The sequence below is a fragment of the Miscanthus floridulus genome, chromosome 6 (genome assembly GCF_019320115.1).
Source record: "Miscanthus floridulus cultivar M001 chromosome 6, ASM1932011v1, whole genome shotgun sequence".
In the NCBI taxonomy this organism is placed as follows: Eukaryota; Viridiplantae; Streptophyta; class Magnoliopsida; order Poales; family Poaceae; genus Miscanthus; species Miscanthus floridulus.
This window is the reverse complement of record NC_089585.1, coordinates 119,907,196-119,931,695: the sequence shown is the minus strand read 5'-3', so window position 1 is coordinate 119,931,695 and position 24,500 is coordinate 119,907,196. Positions and strand designations below refer to the sequence as shown.

The 24,500-nt window shown below is 50.8% G+C and overlaps 1 protein-coding gene across 1 annotated transcript; it reads left to right on the top strand.

The window, feature by feature from the left end:
* Nucleotides 1–9,054: 9,054 nt before the first annotated feature.
* LOC136461120 (uncharacterized) lies at nt 9,055–9,758 on the top strand. Its single transcript, XM_066460559.1, has 2 exons — nt 9,055–9,104; nt 9,209–9,758. The coding sequence occupies exons 1-2, from the start codon at nt 9,055–9,057 to the stop codon at nt 9,756–9,758; spliced, it is 600 nt and encodes a 199-aa protein (XP_066316656.1).
* The last annotated feature ends 14,742 nt before the right edge of the window (nt 9,759–24,500 follow it).

The window sequence follows — 24,500 nt, the reverse complement described above, 5'->3', positions numbered from 1 at the left end:
GAATATGAGACCATTCCATATGCAATCCCTCATGTCTTATTAATTAATTCTTACGAGCTTGCTTTCACATAAAATATGGAAATCCCACAATAAATAAGCCTTTGCATGAATTCCATTTGCATTGTTGTCTTATGCTTGAACTAGATTGTTTTATACAACAACACATTATTTTGGCCTTCATTAAGTACTTATGAGATAACCTATTACCTGTCCACACTTAGCAAACAGGTTAGACCTTTAATCAAGTTGTTATTCAACCATCCAAAACCCACTAAAGGGCTAGATGCACTTTCAATCTCCCCTTTTTGGTGATTGATGACAACTTGATTAAAGCTTACAAAAGAATATAAACATTTAAACTTTTGGCTTCAATGATTTATGAGAGGCTCCCCCTTAATATGTGCTTGTGATTAGAATTCATGAAATGACCTCAAATGTCAATTACACATACTAAAACATATAGGAGACTCCCCCTAAATTATTGCATCCATGGGGTGCATGTGTGTGTGACAAAGTAAAACCGTGATGCATATGACAAGATATATCACACAAAAATTAATATAAAGGCATCACATCAAATATTTTTATTCTAGCATGCATGGTCCTTATGAAAATAAATACAACACATGTATGTCAAGCATAGCACTCATTACACATTTTTCCAAGTCCACAAGCCACTAATATATAAATAAAGATCATGTCTCAAGAGATACATAGATAAAGCATAAATGAGTCTCATCTCTCATAGGATACAATCTATCTCAAATCCAAGATACATCAATGAAGCTAAAAACAAAAACTATAGCCTACAGTACATATCTTCAGGTACAAAGATAAGCAAATGAAACAAATATCCTAAAGCTTTAATCAGTCTCTTTCCCCCTTTGTCATCTATCACCACAAAGGTCTAACAATGACATACTAAGGACAAAGGGGCTGCAAGCTGAAATCACTCATCATCGTCTTCATCTCCACCAGCATCCTCATCATCTGAGTATGTAGCACCAGTTGGACGAGAACCACCCGCACCAGACGAGTCATAGAAACTACCCGTGAGGTCACTCCACCAGTCTGAAGCATACTCGTCTGTAGCACTAGGACATGGCTGAGAGTAAGTAGGCACCCAAGCCTATAGTGGTAAAGTGTCAGGGTGCTCTGGTGCCTGCTACTGCTGCTGTCGCTGAAGGAACTCAGCAAACTCTGTGTCGTACCTACCCTGCTGCTGCTCCTCAGTCTCAGGCTCACTAGCTGCCTCATCTGATAGTGGAGATCTAGGAGGATCAAGCTCAAGTCTAGAAGCAATCTGCTTCAAAGTCTGAGTATCCTTCCTCCTAGCCTCCCTCTCCTTCTGCTGATAGGTCCGTATGTCCTTGCACATCCCAAAGATAGCACTAAACATCTTGCGAATAGGAGAAGGAGGACTACGGCGACATGGAGAAGAACATGAAGGAGCATGTGGTAGAGGAGAAGCTCATCCTACTACTGCACCACCTGCAGGTGCATCTGCCTCTGGTGCTGCTGCTCCTCCTCCTAGTCCTGCTAGAGGTACCCCAACCTCAGGCAAGTCTACAATAATCTTTAGGGCCTTATGTACCTTGTCATACTCAAAGGTATGCCTTGTGACCTGCTCAATCATGTGCATGATGTAGGGAGCAAAACCACAGCCCTTGAGGGGCCTCTTGCCGACACTCCTGATCTTGCACCAAATAAAGTCAAATACACTGAAGGGTCATGCATTAGGTGCCGTCCTATGGAGCAGGTTCCTGGAGTAATCTGCAATGTTTCTCTTATCTCCACCCTTGCAATCAATGGTCTTCCTAAACATCCTATCCAGGTATCTATAAGTAGGGTGAAGACCTAGAACCTTCCCCACTACTCCTCTCTCACCCCTTGGTGGGTACATATAGGCAAGCTGCTCTAGAGGCAACACCTGCTCTGTGTGGATCCTATCTTTCTGAAGATCATCATCTGAGAAGCCAAGTAGAGCTACAAAAGCATCATAATCAACATTGTACCACTGACCCTCAAGCATCCAGTGCATATGCCTCTCATCCTCCTCAACATATAGGGTGGAGTAGAACTGAGCTACCACCTCTGTATTCCAGTCATGCTGGAACTCCATAATCTCATAAACCCCTGTATGCTCACAAATGGCAATAGCATGATCAATGGAGGCCTTATATAAATCTCTAGTGTACTACCAGTCAATCCTCTAAGACCTGGCAATCACTAGGTTCCTAGCGAGGATCACACTGGTGTAGAAGTCCATATGAAAGGCTGTCTGAAATCGATGGTCAAACTAAATCCTTGACAAGCCCCTTGGATCAATTCTTCTTTCATCTCTGACCCTTCTGGTCATGCCTTTCCCTCGATAGTCAACTCTGGCAACATAAGAGGGTACACTAGGTGGATGTGGCTTAAGTAAACCATAGTGCATACCCTGACCTGGCTGGTGCTGAGCTAGAGGTACTGTCTACTCCTCCTCAATCTCTTGCTCATCATCTGAGCTGCCACCATCTGAATCTCTATCAGTGCTTTTCCTCTTCCTGGTACTAGGCTCCACTCTATACTCTTCTGTATCTATGTCAGAGGAAGAACTATTGTCTCCCTCTTTATACTATGGAGCACCCCTAGTAGCTCTGGAGAGTCCCCTACTGCTGCCCTGCTCCTGCTGACTAAATCTAGGATGCATTTCATGTCTTGCCTTTTTGTGTTTCTCCAAAGCTATATCATGCCTATGCTTGGACCTAGGCTCCTATCTTCCGCTCATGGCTGTTGTCCTATATCCAAAGCTATGCAAGGAATTTTAGATACATGCCCAAACGATAGCTTATTTTAGTTGATATATAGAAATAAGAATAATTGTTCTATGCTTTATAATCACCTCAACCAAACTAGGTCAAAAGGTTCACAAAACACAATAGACAATTAAACTTAGTCCTAAGAATCAACCACTGAGAAGATTGAAACAAGGGAGCAAAATCTGCTTTGCTATCCCATACCAGACACGTCCGGTAGTATGAGCGGACAACAACCCTAACCGAGGTCCTTAGCCCAATCTTCAACCAATCCAATCCAAACTCTAGGCATTGCTTCTAGACAAGTAATGTAGCATCTCTATCAAAGGAATTCCAAAATCATGCCCTAACCACTTAGATCAGATGAGGTTCAGGATTAGGGTACCTTGTGAGAGTGAATGAAGATACGATTGGAAATCTAACTCTTGGAGTCTTCGATCTTGATGCAAATCTCCTCCGATTCAATCTCCCTCTCTTCCTTTTCATGGTGGAATCACTTGATTGCCAATATGGTGGAACTGAGGAGGCGGTGTCGGCTTGGAGGAGAGAAAAGAGAGATAGAGGATCAGGGCCGAAGGGGTACCGACCATTATTATAGCCCCGCTCATACCGGACACGTTCGGTATTTACGGGTTGGCTGATCTTTTTTCAAATTTTATTCACTTAATTCCAATCCCCTTCTCTATCATTTCTTGATCCAAAAACATGTATGTCCTTGATCCAAATAAGATGTAATTACTTTTCTTATGCAAATGCCATGAGTAGCACTTATTTTTTCCAAATATTTGGCATACAGATTTTGATCACTTGAGAGAGATTGTGAGACATAGTAGATTGTGGACTTAAGAAAGCCATGTCATGTGTAATTAGCCAATCAAACAATCAAGGAGAGCTATAATTATCACATGACAAGGCTAGGTCACAAAGACCAAGATTCAAATAGTTTTTCAAATTCACACCACCTACACATGCTAGTAATGAGTTTTTAAAAAACATCTTTCCTATGTCACACAAATGCACGTTCTAACATATAAAGGGCCTTAGATGCACTTACAATGCATGTATGTAAAGACTTACCTTTGCCTTGAGCCCACAAGAATACCACTAAGAAGATACATAGCATGATAATCTTTATGTTGACCTTAATTGCCAAATAATCATGCTAGATACATTTTCATTCAAAGGACTACAAATAATGCTAGATAAATGTGTTAGTCCACAAGAGTGCAAAATAGAAACTGAGCCCCCCCCCTAAATAAGTGCTTTAAGTAATTTGAATGTGTCGGTGTTTCGGACTGGGGGGTCCTCAACCAACCAGTGAATTTGAACTGCGTGCTCCTGATTCTGGATGGTGATGCAAAGAGACACAAGGTTTATACTGGTTCAGGCAATCGATGCCCTACGTCTAGTCTGAGAGATCGATCTTGTATTCCTTGCACCGAAGTGCTCATAGTAGGGGGTTACAAGCTAGGGGAGAGAGGGAGCTAGTCCTAGGTCTCGGCAAGGTGTCATGTGGGTCATCTGAGACATTGCTCTCAGGCGGCTAGGATGTGTGTGTGTGTTACAATGTGTTCCTCCTCCCTTTCTATGGGGCCTAAGTCCTCTCCTTTTATAGTTGAAGGGAAGACAAGGATAGTACATATGTTAACTATGCGACGTCATGCCAATAGGGGCGGCATGTCCGAGCCCTGTGGCCTGTTCCTATGGTGGCATGGTCATCGGAGTGGTCTATCCTTGGAGCACTAGGGCAGCATGCCAGTCCCATCTGATCCTGTGCGTCGTGAGAGCCCTAGGACTGCCCTAGAGTGGGTGCGGCGGTGGACGTGCAAGCCGCTGTGGACAGACTATGCGCAAGGCCGAGGCTTGGTCGATGCCGAGGCTGCACCGTAGTGGGGGGTCTCGATGGGCACAAACCTCGAGATAGCCAAGACCTTGGTGCATAGTGCCGAGGCCCCGAGTGGGCGGCTGACCTGGTGCGCTGGCTTGGAGGCGGTGATAACCCAGGCCAAGTTGTCCATGTCGCGTTGTTTTCGAGGCAGGGATCATGGAGCATAGTGCAGTGTGGGCACTGATCATGGGCACAGCGTCAGAACACAGTGGCCGGTAATCCCTGCCGTGCTCTGTCCCAGCCGGTATGGCATTGATGCGACCTCAGGTCCCGTCAGCCATTCTATGGCATCGAGCCATCGTCCGACTAAGATCGCGGGAGTGGTTGAAGTATTAATGAGACATGACATGCTGTTGGGAAGACCGGCCGAGGCAGGGGCGACGGACTATGGATAAGCTAGTCTCACGTGATACGGGGAATGAGGCCTCACGCGAGATAGAGAACGGAGCCTCGCGCGGGACGGAGATCGGACTCCTTGCCGAGGCCTTTCATGAGAAGCCTCGTGCGATATGGAGATCGTGTTCCCTGTTGAGGCCTCCTATGGAGAGCCTCGTGTGAGGCGGAGATTGCGTCAGGACACCGAGACCTCCTACGCAAGGCTCAAGGCGAAGCGGAGGGACTGGTGGGCTCGGACGTGGCGGGTGAGGGGCCCACGGCTTACCTTCTTGCTTTGTTTCTTGATGGGACTTAAGTGACCTCTTTGATGTTCGCTCGGGGTACCCCATTCTAAGGTACCCGACAGTAGCCCCCGAGCCTCTGGGGGAGTGCGTGCACTCTCCCAGAGGGTTTGCCGAGGCTTGGTTCGTACCCGCTCCCGTAGGAATTGGGTTTTGTATCTTGAGGTTCCGGTGGGTGCGTGCGAGCGCACCCACCAGGTGTAGCCCCCAAGGCCTTAGAGGAGTGGAGTTACTCCTCTAGGGGCTTTTTTATTTTCGTGTTTGAACGAGTAGTTCTTATTGCATTTGCCGAGCCCATAGGCGCAAGTTCGGGTTGTGGGGGTCTCGGCGAGGTTGTAGGAAAAAACCCTCTAGCCTCCGCATGGAGCGAGAGGTTCGTCAGGGGGCCCCCTAACTTTGGGTATGACCCTCATGCTTCCTTTCACTCGGAAGGAGGGTGGAATGTGCCAGGCTACCCTCGATGGGCACGAGCGTGGACACTTTCGGTGAGCTGTTATCGGGTAGTCCGAGTGGAGGCCCGAACCCCGTTCGCTAGGGGATGGCTAGCGGTCCAGAGACGCACTCCAAGAGTACCAAAGGGTTTCTCTAGTGGGTGCCAAGGCCGTTCGCTGGGCCTCGGTGGCTTGGTGCCTCCCTATGGTGGGATCCCATTCGGAGACTTCCCTGCCGGTTTCGGACACGACTTAGGATGCCCCAAGCGACTGTTCGCTTGGGCCTGGGCCATTCGTAGGCTCACCCCAAAGTCATCTCTGACTCTGTTGCCCTGGGGTGGCTGTCGAAACCTCTTGGAGGCCCAGCCTTCGAACCCCTAGACCGTAATGGGCTCGGTGCCCTTTGTCGTGTTTTGTAATAAAACCTCTAGCATGGGCTTGGACCGTTTGTCTTAGTCTTGGGTGCAAGAGGAGCCCCCGAGCCTCCACCTAGAGCAAGAGGGCGGTCGGGGGTCCCCTGACTTTTTTATCCAACCCTCACATATCCTTTTCGTTTGGACGGAGGGTTTGTTTGCCGAGCCCATTCTAGTCTCGGCAAGGTTGCAGGAAGAGCCCCTAGCCTCTGTGTGGAGTAAGAGGGCCATCGGGAGTTCCCCTGACTTTTTATACGCCCCTCGCGCATGAGGGTTTGTTTGCTGAGGCCCCTTTTGGGCGTGAGCCCAAGTTGTGGGGTCTCAGCGTATTTGCAGGAAGAGCCCCCTAGCCTCTGCACAGGGTGATAGGGCCATCAGGAGCTCCCCTGTCTTTTTGTATGACCCTCACGCTTCCTTTTTGCTCGGAAGGAGAGGTGGAATGTGCCTCGCTACCCTCGATGGGCACGAGCGGTGGCACTTCCGGTGAGCTATTATCGGGTAGTCCGAGTGGAGGACCGTACCCCGTTTGCTAGGGGATGGCTAGCGGTCTAGAGACACACTCCAAGAGTACCAGAGGATTTCTCTAGTGGGTCCTGAGGCCATTCGCTGGGCCTTGGTGGCTCGGTGCCTCCCTATGGTGGGATCCCATTTGGAGACTTTCCTCCGGTCTCGGACATGACTTTGGGCGTCCCAAGCATTTCGCTTGCTTGGGCCTTGGCCCCATATAGGCTCACCCGCGGTCATCCCTGACTCTGTTATCCTAGGGTGGCTGTCGAAACCCTTTGGGGCCCAGCCTTCGAACCCCTAGATCGTAATAGGCTCAGAGCCTGGTTCCTTTATATGAAAGGAATAGGCCATGGGGAATATCTTCCCCATTGGCTTGGCAACGGGTGGCGTGCCTTTTGAGGCGGTTTCATGGGGAGATGAAATGATGCCTGTTGCTATAGTGGCCGAGCGTTACATGGTGGATGGGATGCAACTGTCCTCGCATTTAATGCAGGAGACATGGGCACGTGGGCCGGCGAAATCGGCTCGTGGTTAACTACGCCGGATCGGGGGGAAAAATCTCCTCGATTTCATCGCCCGTTTGTTTTGCCTCCTCCCTGCACAAATACCCAAAGAGTCTCGCCCCTCCTCATCTTACCTTGCCTGCATTAGCATCGCCTCCGTCGAGCCATCGCTAGAGCAGCGGGTGCCGGGAAGAAGAGGAGAGAAGAGCAAGCCTAGGAAGAAAGCGAGAAAAAAGTGAGAGCGTGGGAGAGAGAGAAAAAACTCACCGCCGCACCCGATTCCTCCATCGCACCCATGGCCGGCGACATCATCGTTGTCGAGGTGGACCCCTGGGACCCGTCGGACATCACCGAGGAGATGCTTTAGTCACTTGTCGATGGTGGACTCCTCCACCCAGTGACAGACCCCACCAGGCCAGAGTGGATTGCTCCGTACGGCGAGCCAGAGCCGAGGCCTCGCGATGGCTATGTCGTGAGCTTCGTCTCCTTTCACGAGCGTGGCCTCGGTGTCTCGGCGGACCGGTTCATGCAGGCGCTCCCGCACTACTATGGCATGGAGCTCCACAACTTCAATCCCAATTCCATCGCTTAGGCGGCTATCTTCGTTGCCGTCTACGAGGGGTATTTGGGGATTGCTCCCCATTGGGAGTTGTGGCTCCACTTATTCCAGGTAGGGCATACTACCAAGCCAACGGGCACGTCAGGTAAGAGGAAGGCGACAAGGGCCGACGGCTGCACTCTCCAAGTGTGTCAGGACCACCTGCACCTCTATATCCTAGCCCAACTCGCGTCCTCCAATCGCCGGTGGTACACGAGTTGGTTCTACCTCCGCAACGACGACGGAGGTCTTCCCCCTTACACTAGGTGAATTGTGGAGAGTTGCCTGGAGAGATGGAAGTACGGCGTCCCAAAGGACGTCCAGTCCAAGCTGCAGCTGCTTCTGGATGGGTTGGCGAGGCTGCGGGGCCACGGTCTTACCATGGCTGTGGTCGTGGCCGCCTTCCACCGCCAGAGGGTGCTGCCGCTGATGGCTTGGCAGCGGTGGCTATTTGAGATGAAGCTGGGTGAGCCCATTGAGGGCACTCGGATGTCCTCCTCCGCCCTTTCCGACTAGGAGATTCTTCATCGGGTGGGGGAGACGGTTGAGACGAAGCTGAGGGGCGGCAACTTGACCCCTATCGTGATGCGGCCGTCGCGGGGGTTCCTCTCGCTAGTAAGTCGTGCACCGCTATAGCCTCTGAGCCTCCTCAATCTCCCCTTACCCTTATTTCCTTATGTGCGTCTATCGTTCCTGCAGGGGATGAGGGACGTGCGCTCCTCTCCTCCATCCGTTCCCGAGGACACGAGGCGGTGGGCGATCAACCGCGCGCACGCCGACGCATAGAAAAAATGGAAAGACGCTAAGGCGGCGAAATGCACGAAGCAACTCCTCGTGCGTGAGGAGCTGGATAAGCGCCGCCATCAATAAAGGAAGGAGGGTCTCTCGCTGGAGGAATCCCCGTCGACATCGCTGTCGATGGAGGCCTTGGATGGGGATGACGGGGGCGAGGCAGGGCGAGGTCCCCTAGACCACCTTCCTGATGTAGTGGAGGTGGTGCCCGGGGCACTGGCCAGCAGCCCGGCACTCTCGGGTGGAGGAGGAGAAGCGGACTTGGGGCCGGCGGTTGCCCGCTCCGGGGCCGAGACCGACACGCCCGAGGCGCAGGTGTTGGGCAAACGCGCTGTTAGCCCGGTGGGCTCGGCGGTCATGGTGGAGCGAGTGGCGGTGGAGACAACGCCACCGCCCCCGCAGAGGACCGAAGGGGCGCTGGGGTCCATTGAGGACCGACCGGCGCCGATGGATACGGAGGCGACGCCTCTACCGCCGCCTCCGCCGTTGCGGACGAGGTTCGCCATGGCGAAATAGTTGCCACCCCGTTCAAGGTTAGTGTATTTTTGGTGGGGTCATAGTGCATTCCATTCGCCTTTTTGGTCTCACGCTGACCCTGTAGGTTATTTTTCCTTAGTCAGAAGCGGCCTGCGAACGAGCTCCCCTTGGCGCCCCTTAAGGCGCTTAAGGCGAGCCCCAGCTCCTCCGCCCACTGGGTGGTGGAGGCACAAGCCGCTATCCAATGCGGCGCGGCGTCGGTGAGGGTCAACCCAAAGGGGCCGGCCGCCCAAGGAGGGGTTGCCGAGGTGGTCCCTACACAGATGAGGGAGGGAGCGCTTCCGCCTCATGGGGGCGAGGCTCACAAGTCGGATGGGGCCGGCATGCCCTTGGTTGTCGAGGCCCCCGAGGTCTCCGAGGCTGAGGCGACGGAGGCCACAGCGCCCATGACCGCCGAGACCGCAGTGGCTGTGGTTGGTGTCTCTACGTCTGCCGAGGCCACGATGGCGGAGGCCGAAGCCCCCGAGACCGTCGAGGCCACAATTGCAGAGGCCGGAGCCCCCAAGATCACCAAGGCCGTCATGATGGCGGCGAGGCCATCTGTCCAGGAGGCGGAGATGCAGGCGGCGAAGGCCTTGGTGGCGCCCTTGGTTCAGGGCCCACCATTGTTGTGAGAGAGCGCCCGGGTGGCGGAGGTCTATCTGATCTCCTCCGACGATACTTGCCGGGCGCGGGAGGTGGTCGACGCTGAGGAGACCGATGCCGTGGAGCAGCCGGCGCCGCTTTTGGACGAAGGAAACTCGGCCCTTGTGCGGGTGCGACCCAAGCCTCGCGGGTGGGATCACCCACGGGTATTGTGGTGGAGCTGGGACGACCCTAAGGGGGAGCCTCTGTTCACCCTCGAGGACGCAGCCGAGGGCGGGCGCTAGGGCACCTTCGAGCAATACCGCCAGTTGGCGGAGTGGTCGCTATGGACGGCGCTGTCCATGGTGGCCGATGAACTGCCTAGAGTCGCCCAGGAGCTCGAAACCCGGTCCCTTAGGAAGCCGGTCTTTCTCTGGTGGGAGAGGGGCGTCTGGGACCAGCTTCAGTGGCAGAAGGGCATTCTTGCTAGTGCCAACGAGCTCCTATCGGCATGGAGCATGGAAGTAGAGGACCTCCGCCTTTGTTGTGCCAATGCGAAGGTCGAGGCGGCCACGGCCCAGATGCAGCTCGCCCCTCTGGTGGCGTGGGTGAAGGAGTTGGAGGAGGAGCTCACCCGCGCGGTCAGAGATTGGGATGCCTTCAGGGGCCGAGCCATTGAAGCTACGGCCTTGGCCACGGATCTCACGGGGCAGCTAGGGGTGGAACAGAGGGCGCACCAGCTGATGAAAGGTGCCTTGGATGAGGCCCTTGCTGCAGCTGAGGCCTCGCGGACCGAGGCTGTGGTTTGGAGGTGGATGGTCGAGGGTGAGTTTTAGTCCCCTCATTTTGTTTTCTTTTTCTTATGTTCACTCCCTAACTCCCTTGCGTGATGTAGAGCTAGGGAGTGAAGCTTCCAGGGTGGCCGAGGCTTCTTGGGTCGAAGCCCACCGCTTGAAGGAGGAGGCCGAGGCTTCCAGGGCCGAGGCCCTGCGCTGGAAGGAGAAAACCGAGGCCTGTCAGGTCGAGACCCGATGCTAGGAGCAGAAGGCCAAGGGTGAGTTCCGTGGGTTTCCGCCCCTAACTCCCTTGTTTTCTCTCTTGCTCAACCTCATTCCATTTTCCGTGGTGCAGAGTCAGAGGCGGAGGTTACTCAGGCCGCCGAGGCTTCTAGCATGGTGCAGACGATGCTCGAGACCGAGATCGGGGAGCACAAAGCGCTAAAGCGTGCTGCCCTTTCTGCCTACGAGGCCCTAGAGGTTGGAGGGGTTCAGTCAGGCAGCTCCCTGGTGAGCCGTTTGATCGCACTGAGCAACCAGATGCGCGAGCGACTCCGAGGAGCACTGCACACGGGTGTCAAGCGCGCGCTGGCCATCATCTCTTCTCACTACATCGGCGTCGACCTCCCGGCCATCAATGATGGGTATGTCCTACCTGATGATGACGAGGAGGCGGATACGATGGTCACAAAGCTGATGGAGGTGGCGGAAGGCCCTGGCACGGCGCTGGCGATGCTCTTTGAAGAGGAGGTGGTTCCTCCCCTACCACCCGCCAGTGTTGAGGGCTCTGAGCCTTGATCTGGGCCCTAGGGGCTTATGTAAAAATAGAATAGGAGTTATTTTTGTATCATAACGCTTGTGGCCATCGAGGCCTTTATTTCTGAAGTATTTGTGTTTCTTAGTTGTTTTTCTTATGTTTTCGAGCCTCTGCCCTCTGTTGCTCCTGATCAGATTTCATTTGCAAAACACCCCCTTGGGGCCTAAGCCGTCCCTTGGGTGAGAGGTAGTGAGGGAGTGCCATAGCCCAGAGGCATAGGCCATCTCGCGGCTCTACCGGCCTCTTGCTTAGGAAACAGACCTTGGTCCGAGGAGTTTTTGCAACTGATTCGTTAGAGCCTGCTAGAGTCTTGGCATAGGAATTTTTGCGAAAAACAACTGAAGAATGGTGTGTGGGACCTAGGGGGAGCCCCCCATCTAGCCCTCGAGGGAGGCTCAGTTCTACCAAGGCAGAGCCGAGTCTCCCTTGTCGTGTTACTGTACCGCCGAGACCTACGATGGGCTCGGGGGGTTTCTCAAAAAATTAGACCAATTAAAGAACGCTTTTTAATTGTATTTCAAGAAACGACATGTACAATGCTTGGAAATTTAGGGATAAAAGCGATGTAGCTGTTCTATGTTCCAAGCATTGGTGAAGACTTCACCCTTCTCGTTGGCCAGCTTGTAGGTTCCAGGCTTCAGTACTTGGGCGATGATGTATGGTCCTTCCCATGGCGGGGTCAGCTTGTGGCAACCCTTGTTGCTCTGTGCTAGCCTCAACACCAGGTCGCCTACCTTCAAGTCTTGGCCTTGGACGCGTTGGGCCTGATAGCGCCGTAGGCTCTGCTGGTATTTGGCCAAGTGTAGTAGCGCAACGTCTCAGGCTTCCTCTAGTTGATCAAGGGCGTCCTCTCGAGTGGTGCGGTTACTTTGTTCGTTATAGGCTTGTAGCCTCGGGGAACCATATTCCAAGTTAGTGGGGAGGATGGCCTCGGCCCCATAGACCAGGAAGAAAGGCGTAAACCCCATGGCTTGGCTTGGAGTGTTCCTTAGGCTCCAGATCACCGACGGGAGTTCGGCGAGCCATTTCTTGCCAAACTTTTTCAACCGGTTGTGAATCCTTGGCTTGAGGCCTTGTAGGATCATGCCGTTGGCATGCTCTACTTGGTTGTTGGTCCTTGGGTGTCCTACGGCCGACTAGGCCACATAGATGTGGTGGTCGTCGCAAAACGTCTAGAACTTTTTGTTGGTGAACTGCGTCCCATTGTCGGTGATGATGGTGTTGGGGACCCCAAACCTATGGATAATGCCAGTGAAGAACAACACTGCCTGCTCGGATTTGATTCGATTGATTGGACAAGCCTCAATCCATTTGGAAAACTTGTCGATTGATACCAGCAGATGGGTGTAGCCCCCGGGGGCCTTCTGTAGAGGCCCGACCATGTCAAGCCCCCATACAGCGAACGACCACATGATGGGGATGGTTTGCAGGGCCAGGGCCAGGAGATGTGTCTGCCGAGCATAGTACTGGCATCCTTCGCAGGAGCGTACTAGCTTGGTAGCATTGGCGACCGCCGTCGGCCAGTAGAACCCTTGGTAGAAAGCGTTCCCCACGAGCATCCAAGGCACCGCATGGTGCCCGCAGGCGCCTGCGTGCAAGTCCCAAAGCAGGGCTCGGCCCACCTCGGTAGTGATGCATTGTTGGAGGACACCTGAGGGACTTCGCCTGTACAATTTGTCATTGTAGAGGGTGTAGGTCTTGGCTCGGCACGCAAGCCATCGTGCTTCGGTTCTGTCATCAGGGACCTTCTCTGGGTTGGCTTCAATGCCGTGTTCCGAGACTATGAATCCCAAGAGCATGCCTCGGGGGACCCCGAACACACACTTCTCGGGATTGAGCTTGATGCCCTTCTCTCTAAGGCATTTGAAGGTTATCCTCAAGTCATCGACGAGACCCTCGGCCTTTCTAGTCTTGACCATGATGTCGTCTACGTAGGCCTCGACGGTCCACCCATTGTTGTCGCCAAAGATCTGGGTCATGCACCGCTAGTACATGGCACCTACGTTTCTGAGGCCAAAGGGCATCGTCACGTAGCAGTACATACCGAATGGTGTGATGAAAGAAGTCGTGAGCTGGTCGGACTCTTTTATCTTGATTTGATGGTAACTAGAATACGCATCAAGGAAAGACAGGGTCTCGCACCCTGCAGTGGAATCAATGATTTGATCAATTTCGGGGTAATGGGAAGGGGACCTTTGGACAGGCTTTGTTCAAACCGATGTAGTCTACACACATCCTCCATTTCCCATTTTTCTTCTTAACTAACAAGGGGTTAGCCAACCACTCTGGGTGGGACACTTCCTTGATGAACCCAGCCGCTAAGAGTTTTTGTACCTCCTCTCTGATAGCCCTGCATTTTTCCTCGTTGAAGCGGCACAGGCATTGCCTTGCCGGTCTAGACCTGGCCCGGATGTCCAGGGCGTGCTCGGCGACCTCCCTTGGTATGCCCGGCATGTCCGAGGGGCTCCATGCGAATATGTCAGCATTTGCATGAAGAAAGTCGACGAGCACGGCTTCCTATTTGATATCGAGGGTGGCGCTGATCCTCAGCGCTCGGTCGTCGGGGCAGGCGGGGTCGATCGGGACGAGTTTGATGGCTTCCGTGGGCTCAAATGCCCCCGCACGATGCTTGGAGTCAGGCGCCTCGCCACTAAGTTGGTCGAGGTGGGCGATGAAGGTCTCAGCCTCTGCTAGAGCCTCGGCGTACTCGATGCACTCAACGTCGCAGTCATATGCATGTTCGTACGTGGACTCAATCATGATGACACCGCTAGGGCCTGGCATCTTGAGCTTGAGGTAGGTATAGTTGGTACTGCCATGAACTTGGCATAGCACGGCCGCCCTAGGATGGCGTGGTAGGCTCCCCCGAACCCGACTACCTCAAAGGTAAGGACTTCCTTGCGGTAGTTGGAGGGGGTGCCGAAGCAGACGGGAAGGTTGATGCGCCCGATGGGCCGTGTGCGCTTCCTTGGTATGATGCCGTGGAAGGGGGCGACGCCGCCTTGGAGCCTCGACCAGTCGATCTCCAAGAGCTCCAGGGTATTGACATAGAGGATGTTGAGGCCGCTGCCTCCGTCCATCAACACCTTGGAGAGTTGGGTGTTACCGATGATCGGGTCGATGACCAGCGGGTACTGCCTGGGATTTAGAACATGGTCAGGGTGGTCATCTCGATCGAAGGTGATTGCCTCCCGAGACCAGTCAAGGTACTGGGGGTGGCCACCTTGATCGAGAAGACTTCTCGGCATTCCCTCTTGCGCTGCCATGTCGTAAGGCACGCCGAGGGTCCACCGAAGATCATGAAGGCATTGCGTACCTCGGGGAACCCGTCGTCCTTGTCTTCATCCCGGTCGCCGGTGCCCTTCTGCTTGGTGTCATCGTCGGGGAGCCTGAGCTTAGCGTAGTAACATCGCAGCATGGAGCAATCCTCGAGGGCGTGCTTGACCGGGCCTTGGTGATAAGGGCATGGTTTCTTGAGCATGTCGTCAAAAGGCCTAGGGCCTTTGGAGCCTCGAGGATTCTTGCGTTCTACGGCCCTGACCAGATCAGCCTCCAGGACCTCCTACTTCCCTAGGTGCCCCTTTTTCTTTCTCTTGGGGAGGTGGGAGGCCGAGGCCTCGGGGGCCTCGTCCCTCCGTTTTCCCTTGGTGTCGCTATCGGGGAAGATGGCTCCGATAGCCTCCTCTCCCGAGGCAAAGTTGGTGGCGATGTCGAGGAGCGCAGCAGCGGTGCACGACATGTTCTGACCTAACTCCCAAACTAGGTCTCGGCAGGTGGTGCCAGAGAGGAAAGCCTGGACGATCTCTGAGTCACCGACGCTGGGCAACTCAGTGCACTGTTTGGAGAAGCGCCGGATGAAGTCTCGGAGAGACTCATCCTGCTTCTGGCGGTAGCTCTTAAGATCCTAGGAGTTCCCAGGGCATACATATGTGCCCTGGAAGTTCCCAACGAAGATCCTAACCAAGTCATGCCAGTCGTGGATTTGTGAGGGAGGAAGGTGCTCGAGCCAGGCTCGCGCTAAGTCCAATAAGAGTAGAGGGAGGTTGCGGATGATGAGCAAGTCATCGTCCGTGCCACCTAGCTGGCAGGCTAGGCAGTAATCGGCGAGCCAGAGTTCAGGGTTGGTCTCACCGCTGTACTTCATGAGATTGGCCGGTTGCCGAAACCGGGCGAGGAAAAGAGCGACGCGGATGGCCCTGCTGAAGACTTGAGGGCCTAGCAGTTCAGGGGAAGGACTGCAGTCTTCCCTACTATCGTAGCGACCGCCTCAGTGCGGGTGGTAGCCCCGAGCGGGCCCCTTGTTGTCGTGGTATCATCACCTACTGACCACCTCATGGTCTCCCTGTACCTCACGTCGATTGCCGAGGCGGTCCAGAAGCACAGGGACCCTATGGGCTATCGGTGCTCGATCGGGCTCAGGATGAGCCGGGGCTTCCCTGTCCTACTGAGGTGGTGCCATGGGTAGGTTTGAGGTGCCCCCGTACCATCGGGAGGTAGAACTCTCGGCCTGCTGAACCGTGGCGGTCTCTAGGAGATCCTGGAGCTCGCCGCGGACCCGCCGCCCCTCTGTGGTAGAAGGCTCGGGCATTGCGTGGACCAGCATTACCGCAGCCGCGACATTCTGGCTAGCGTGATTGAAGACTGGGGGTTGCTCACTCCCTTCGTCGTCATGGATGCGGTGATACACATCACGGGCCCTCCGTCGGGCTCCCCTGCCTTCGCCACGACCTCGCTGCTCCTGTTCGAGAGTGTCTCAAAGCTGCTGTAGAAGGAGTTGGTCTTGTTCGACCTTGGCCTAGAGCTCACGGAGTTGTTCCAGGTCTAGGTGTTGAGGTCGTGCAAGGGCAGGGGTCTCGTTTTGTGTAGTCGGTGGGACAATGCATGGAGGTGTGGCGGCACCAGCACCTGGGCGAAGCGAGGAACGGCTACCTGCCACCTCATCCTCCTCGCCCACTCTCGGCAACCCGAGCCCGATGTGAAAACACTCGCGAGTGGGGTCATAGGTGCCTTCGTCGTCGGGGTCGGAGTAGCCAAAGCAGTAATCGCTTGCGGTCAAGAAGCGGCACATGGTTTCAGGGTCACGGAGTCCGAAGAAATCCGCCCCAACCCATTGCTCGTCCTCCTCCGAGGAATCAGCGTAGGCATGGGTCGACTCAGTGGTGCCGAAGTCAAGGGCGAAGCGCTGGTAGCGTTCCGAGGGATCCTCGTGAGCGGCAGTGTAAGCGTAGGCATGAGAGGCGGTGGCATTTCTCAACCCAAAGGGGTATGGGGATGGTGCCGTCGCCCGACTCTGCTCTGTCGAGATCGGCTCCTTAGGGAGTGGTGGAGCAGATCTTGATGATTGGGCATCACCGCGCACCACCAGTGATTTTCCTTTGTCCAAGCTCAGGCTAGACAGGTCCCCAGCCAGGGACCCTGTGCCAACAGCTGGTCATAGGATATCGGTGGGGAGCAGCGTGCCGCCCCGGATTCACGTAGCATCGGGGTGGTCTTGCTCACGTCGTGCCTGGCGGGTGCGGCGAGAGCGGCCGCTCGGACGCCGCCTACGCCTGGGCAGCCGGTGCGTGACTTCATCATCGGTTGGTGGGGCTCGAGGAGTGAGGAGTACCATGTCATACTCATGCCCTAGGGACATGAACTCTAGGCTCCCAAACCAAACCACCATGCCGAGACGCAATGGTCATACGGGGTCTGCCATCCAGAACCTGTTGGGATGACGAAACTGACACACAGAGGCCCCTACCTGGCGTGCTAACTGTCGGTGTTTTGGACTGGGGGGTCCTCAACCAACCAGTGAATTTGAACTACGTGCTCCTAATTCCGGATGGTGATAAAAAGAGACACAAGGTTTATACTGGTTCAGGCAATCGATGCCCTATGTCCAGTCTAAGAGATCGATCTTGTATTCCTTGCACCGAAGTGCTCGTAGTAGGGGGTTACAAGCTAGGGGAGAGAGGGATCTAGTCCCAGGTCTCAGTAAGGTGTCATGTGGGTCATCTGAGACGTTGCTCTCAGGCGGCTGGGATGTGTGTGTGTGTTACAATGTGTTCCTCCTCCCTTTCTATGGGGCCCAAGTCCTCTCCTTTTATAGTTGAAGGGAAGACAAGGACAGTACATATGTTAACTATGCGACGTCATGCCAATAGGGGCGGCATGTCCGAGCCCTGTGGCCTGTTCCTGTGGCGGCGTGGTCGTCGGAGTGGTCCATCCTTGGAGCACTGGGGCGGCGTGCCAGTCCCATCTGATCCTATGCGTCGTGAGAGCCCTAGGACTGCCCTAGAGTGGGTGTGGCGGTGGACGTGCAAGCCGCTGTGGACGAACTATGTGCGAGGCCAAGGCTTGGTCGGTGCCGAGGCTGCACCGCAGTGGGGGTCTCGGCGGGCACAAACCCCGAGATAGCTGAGACCTTGGTGCACAGTGCCGAGGCCCCGAGTGGGCGGCTGACCTAGTGCGCCGGCTTGGAGGCGGTGATAACCCGGGCCAAGTTGTCCATGTCGCATTGTTTTCGAGGCAGGGATCGCGGAGCACAGTGTAGTGTGGGCGCTGATCGTGGGCACAGTGTCAGAACATAGTGGCCGGTAATCCCCGCCGTGCCCTATCCTAGCCGGTATGGCGTTGAAGCGACCTCAGGTACCGTCGGCCATTCTATGGCGTCGAGCCATTGTCTGGCTAAGATCGTGGGAGTGGTTGAAGTATTAATGAGACATGACGTGCTATCGGGAAGACCAGCCGAGGCGGGGGCGACGGACTACGGATAAGCTGGTCTCGCGTGATACGGGGAATGAGGCCTCGCGCGAGACGGAGAACGGAGCCTCGCGCGGGACGGAGATCGGACTCCTTGCTGAGGCCTTTCGTGAGAAGCCTCGCGCGATACAGAGATCGTGTTCCCTGCCAAGGCCTCCTATGGAGAGCCTCGCGCGAGGCGGAGATCGCGTCAGGACGCTGAGACCTCCTGCGTGAGGCTCGAGGCGAAGCGGAGGGCCTGGTGGGCTCGGACGTGGCAGGTGAGGGGCCCACGGCTTACCTTCTTGCTTTGTTTCTTGATGGGACTTAAGTGACCTCTTTGATGTTCGCTCGGGATACCCCGTTCTAAGGTACCCGACAGAATGACTTTCAACTAGCACTTTATTCTATTAAGAATATGGGAGACAATTTTCTATTTTGAACCATAAATAAATAATTTGCTATATTTAAATTTGAGTTCAAGAGATGCTCATAATCCACTTAGATTTGGTAAACCACAAGCTTCTGAATAAATTGAGAATATATGAAAATATATGGATCAAAGACTCAGTTGTAATCCTATTAGTGTTCTGATTCCTGCAATACCGGACACGTCCGGTAGGTATATCGGACACGTCCGAAATACACAGAATAAAAACACTTTCTTTTAGTCGCTGGCCATATCAGACACGTCCGATGGTAATACCGGACATGTCTGATAGGTGCAGGATAGAAAGAATTAATTCACTACTTGTGATTCTTTGTTTAGCTCTATTATTTATTATATACCTGCAACTCAATAAATGAATTGCTCTACTAGAGAGCTATTAAAAGCATCATATGGCAAACATGATCATTATTAAGTAAAACTAATTAGCCACTTTCAATTTTTCACAAATATGCCTATTTGTGAGTTATTGCGCACAAAACAAATAAAGTGGCTATCCTATAAGGTTTAGGTACTTGTTACCAATGGTGAAGATGAAGTAAATGATATATTCATTAAATTATCTTTGGGTCAACCATATAAGAGATTATGATAAGAATTGGTTAATAGATTGAGTGAATATTATCAAATTGCTTGCTCAACCACCCCGAAGCCTTCATCTCATCACTAAGTACCTACATCATTAACCTAAGCACACTTTGGTACCCAACTCTTGTTGGGTCCTTTTTGGTTAGTCAACAAGTGCTTAAGCACCCAAATAGCTTTAGCACTAGTTTGTGGTGAACACATCGCCTTGCTAGTGCTAACTTCATTTTTGGTCTTCCTAAGCTTATCATTATAAACAAATGTGTTCGGCTTAGGAGTGTTACCATTTTGGCATTCATAGCTTAGATGCCCCTTTCTTCTACAAGCATAGCATATGCGACCTTTGTTTGCTCTATGCTTGCTTTGCTTGTATGGACATCTATCAACCTTGTGGCCCATCTCATTGCATCCATAACATCTTCTTTTTACAACTTGGGCTTCCTTTCTTGCCTCTTTGTACATTGGGCATTTCTTAGTAGGATGTTCCAATTTCTTGCTCATGAGACAAGTGCTTTGTTTATCACTTTTCTTTTGGTTGGCCAACTTATTTGAGGCCTTTTGTTCGGCCACTTCACACTTGTCGGGCCAACTCTTATGTGGACACATTGCCCACTCATGTCCATATAATCCACAACCATAGCATAACCTTTTTTCATGTTTCTTGCTCTTGGTTGTGTTGGCCTTACTTGAAATGTGATTCTTTTGTTGGGCTTTGGAGGAAGCAAGGTTTGAACCCTTCTCAAGCTTCTTCACCATGTTATCACGGTTATCTTGAGAAGGTTGTGCTTTCTCCTTACCTTTCAACCGAATCACATCTTTCTTTAATCTTTTCACCTCTTCTTTGAGCTCTATGTTTTCTATGAGATTTAGCTCAATCGAAGATTGGCTTGCTTGAGGAGCACACTCATTAGTACAAGAAATATTTAATTGAGATGGTGTACTAGTGAGTGAATGTGTGAGAGGTTGAGAAAATTTTACCAATGTCATCACAACCTCATGAGCTACCTCAAGCATGATGCTTGATTCTACTACTTCCTCATGAGAGCACTTTAGATGAACATAGTTTGTTTGTAGCACATTATACTTGCTTGATAGTTCATCTAGCCTTGCCTTGAGCTTAAGGTTTTCCTTCTCTAGTTGAGAAACACTAGAAGAGGAGTTAGTAACTAAAGCATGCTCAATTGACAATTTTTCATACCTTGCACTTAGAGCCTTTAGTTGTTCCATCTTGGAGATGAGAAACAATTCTTGCTTTCGAAGTGATTGCTCTTGCTTCTCAATCTCTTCTTCAAGCTCATTATTCTTTTCAACCATCTTCATGATGATGAACTTGTCTTTGTGGTTGAGATGATCAAGGTTGTAGTTGTCTTCAACTTCAACATCACTCTCATCTTGATCATCTACTTGTGCTTTCTCCTTTTCTTAATCTTTCTTGTTACTATTTTTCTTGCTTTTCTTGGCCATGAGACACAAGTGATGAGTATCATAAGATACTAAGGTTGACTCATCACTTGGTCGCCACCAGACTTGAGCATCGTTGCAAACAGCTGCTTGATGGTCTACTGCCTCGGCCATACCGGACACGTCCGGTATGAATACCGGACACGTTTGGTATGTGCAGGCAGACAACAAGTCATGCACTGCTTGCACTTCTTGCTCTGGCTTGGCGCTCTTGAGGTTTTGTGAGGCTTCTTCGCTGCATGAAGACACAATGGACATACTTTCCATTAACACGATCTCAAGTGCATCATCACATTTGGATTTTCCATATAAATAAAAAAGTCTAGTCCAAATGAGATGAGCACTCTCTAGAGGTGGTTGTCCATTGAAGATTGCCTCATCTTGAACCTCTACACTCAATGTACTCAACATGACATTAATAGCTTGAGCATTGAGTTGCACGCATATCTCTTCCTCTTTTGACAAATTTTTGTAGTTGCTCCAATCAATTACAGGAAGAGGTATGCTTGCATCCATAATATGCTCAACAAGAGGACTAATATCCCTAAAAGCATTGATTACATTAATTGACCAAGGTAGAAAGTTTGAACCATCATTTTGGAGAAGCACCGGCTCCAACTCGATAGGCGTCAACATCCTTTTCTCATGACAGTGAAGCTTTAGGTGAGAACCTCGCTCCGATACCAATTGAAAGGACCTAGGATGTCGCCTAGAGGGGGGTGAATAGGCATTTCTAAAAATTGACACCTTTAAATACGGAAACGATTAGTAAAGAGAGTTTCCAAAATGGAAACTCCAAATTAAGTGTAGTACCACCCCTCACAAGTTTGCCACAGAGTAAACAAGGTATAAATAATATATATATAGAAGTTACAACCCTGCAATACAAAGTTAGAATAGAGAATAAATATTTTTAGTACTAAGCTCTACTACCGGACGTGTCCGATATGACTACCGAACATGTTCGGTATGCACAATTTCTGCAGATCAGCCCAAACTTGCTCATTTTTATTTCTATCTTCAAATTAAACTGCATGCACCTACTAGAGATGACAATATACACAGAGAGCCTACACAAGAGCTAGAGCAACACAAATATCAAATGAAATATGAATTGAGACACGATATTTGTTTTACCGAAGTTCGGACTCGTTCGAGTCCTACTCTCTGTTGAGGGGGTTGTTTGCAACCCAGCGAAGGTCAGCCCTAGAGGATACCACGAAGGTCACTCTAGCCGGAGTCTTTTCCAACTCTTTTTCCTCCTTCCACTAGTTGATTCCAAAGCGGCGGAATCGATCATTACAAACTTTCCATGGCACACCACAATCTCTTGGGTGGTCTCCGGCGACGCCTAACTGTCTAGGACTGAAGAGTCCAAGAGTAACAAATGCGAGTCACAAGATTGACAATATGCACAAGTGCTCAAGTGGTTGGATTGCTCTCTTTTTGAATTTCACTCAACCCACAATTTAATTTGGCAAATTTGATCAATCACTCACTAAGAGAGGGTTGGAAGAGTTGACAAGGCTCAAAAACGTGTGTGTATATCAACAGAATCAGCAGCCTCCAAAGGTGGAGGCTTGGAGGTATTTATAACCCTCTTGGAAAACTAGCTGTTTTATAGCTGTTGCCATATCGGAACGGACACGTCCGGTATGACTTACACTACGCCAATGGTAACTAAGTTACAGTGATGTTGTGAGGCATCGGAACTCCCGATGAATGTCGGAACTCTTGACCCTCAGCATATTTGAAAACCATGTAACTGAGTTAAGGTATGTGAGGTGTTAGAACTCCTGACACATGCCAGAACTTCTGACCGTCCGAACTCCCGACTCTCAAGGCATTTGAAAACTAGCCGTTGGCCTCTAGTTGTCCATACCGGACACGTCCGGTATGACCACCACAGTGAACTCTCTAAGTTAGTTAAAGCGTGAGACGTCAGAACTCATGACCATTGCCGGAACTCCTGACTTATGTTGGAACTCCCGACGAACCAACCCAAGAACAATAATTTTACCATTGCTGGGTAAATACCGGACATATCCAGTATGAATACCGGACACGTCCGGTATTGCCGTACCAGCAAGGAATCAGTTAGCTCTTTTGTCTCTCAAATACTCAAAACTCACATGGGTTGGCTTGAGCACTTATGAAACATTATCTATCAACATGATGCATCCCTCTTAATAGTACGGCATACCTATTAAACTCAAGATTAAAGGAAAAACGAATTTATACCGCTTGAGTTGACCTCTTTTGAATTAATGTCGTCTCTTTTAATCTTCATCAAGTAAGGGTGCCAACATGTTGATATTGATCTTGTCACTTGAGCATAGCCATCTTGAGCACGTGACTTGATTCCATTCATCAAATATGAATAACTCCAAATGCATCAAGTCACTTCAAACACTTTGTCTAATATAGATTTGATTCTCCACATCAATATGACCATCGTAGCTTGATTAGTACCTCAACTAAATGCAAGTACTTTCTTCTTCACCCTAGCTAGGTTCTTCGGCCACCAAGCCATCGCTTGCCCTTCACCCTTGCTTAGTACCTCGAAGCCTTTTCTTTCTATCTTCACCATCTCAAGCCATCAAGTCACATCTTGTGTTGAATCAACCATTCATTTGTATTGTTATCTTTTTCATTTCAATTTAGCAAGCTTCAAATATGAGACCATTCCATATGCAATCCCCCATGTCTCATTAATTAATTCTTACGAGCTTGCTTTCACATAAAACATGGAAATCCCACAATAAATAAGCCTTTGCATGAATTCCATTTGCATTGTTGTCTTGTGCTTGAACTAGATTGTTTTATACAACAACACATCATTTTGGCTTTCATTAAGTACCTATGAGATAACCTATTACCTGTCCACACTTAGCAAACAGGTTAGACCTTTAATCATGTTGTCATTCAACCATCCAAAACCCACTAAAGGGCTAGATGCACTTTCAGCGTCCCCCACCACTCGACACGTGTCATCGCTGTCCTTGACCGATCGATCGCCAAGTCCTCCTGAGCCCCGCTCGACTCGCACGTCCGCCATCTTGACTCGGTCAACACGGTCACTCCCATGTGCACTTGTGCTTGTTGATGTCTCAGATGTCAGCCACCGTAGCTAGTCACCCGACCTCCTAGTCCCTCAGTCCAAGCCTCACGTTCGTCCTTCATCGCTCTCGGTCTGTCGGCACAGCATGTCTCTACTTGACCTTCACCTTGTTATCGACCACCACCTTCGATCTCCACACCTACACACCACAAGCAAAGAGATATGTCGCACAACCCAACTCATGCCATGGTTAGTTCACAAACTCAACCCAAGACGCGAATCACGTTGACAATCACTCATCACAAATTCAAACCACAAGGGCACATATCAACCTTGTGTTCATAAATAGGAACAATTAAATTATACCATCAAAGGTTCCATGGATACTAGATAAAAAATTTAGAATATAACATAAAACATCTTATGAGTGCTATGTGAACAAGGAAAAGACATCGTGGTACACCTATGCACAGTGCACGAATATATCAAAATACATCACAGGATATGTCATGGGTACGAGAACACTAAAAAATATGTAACATGCATGGAACATTACATGAATACATTGGGAAAATTCTAGGATAAACCTTAGAGCATAAAAAAATTGGAAACAATCCATGATACGTTATCGAACATACCATGGATACAAATTGCGATAGTTTAGAATACACATCATAAAATTCAAGAGAACAATCATATTATATTAAAGAATAAATACTTCAAGTGAATCTCACTGAAAGATTATGGATCAACTAAAATACAAAATGAAAAAAAGAAATGAATAACCAAAATTAATAGAAAACAAAAATACAAAAATCACTATGGCCAAAGCTAGGGTAGACTCTACATTATTACACTCATGTACTCCTATTTGATTTGATTCTGAGTCAAATAATTAATGTGTGCAAGTGTAGCATGAGT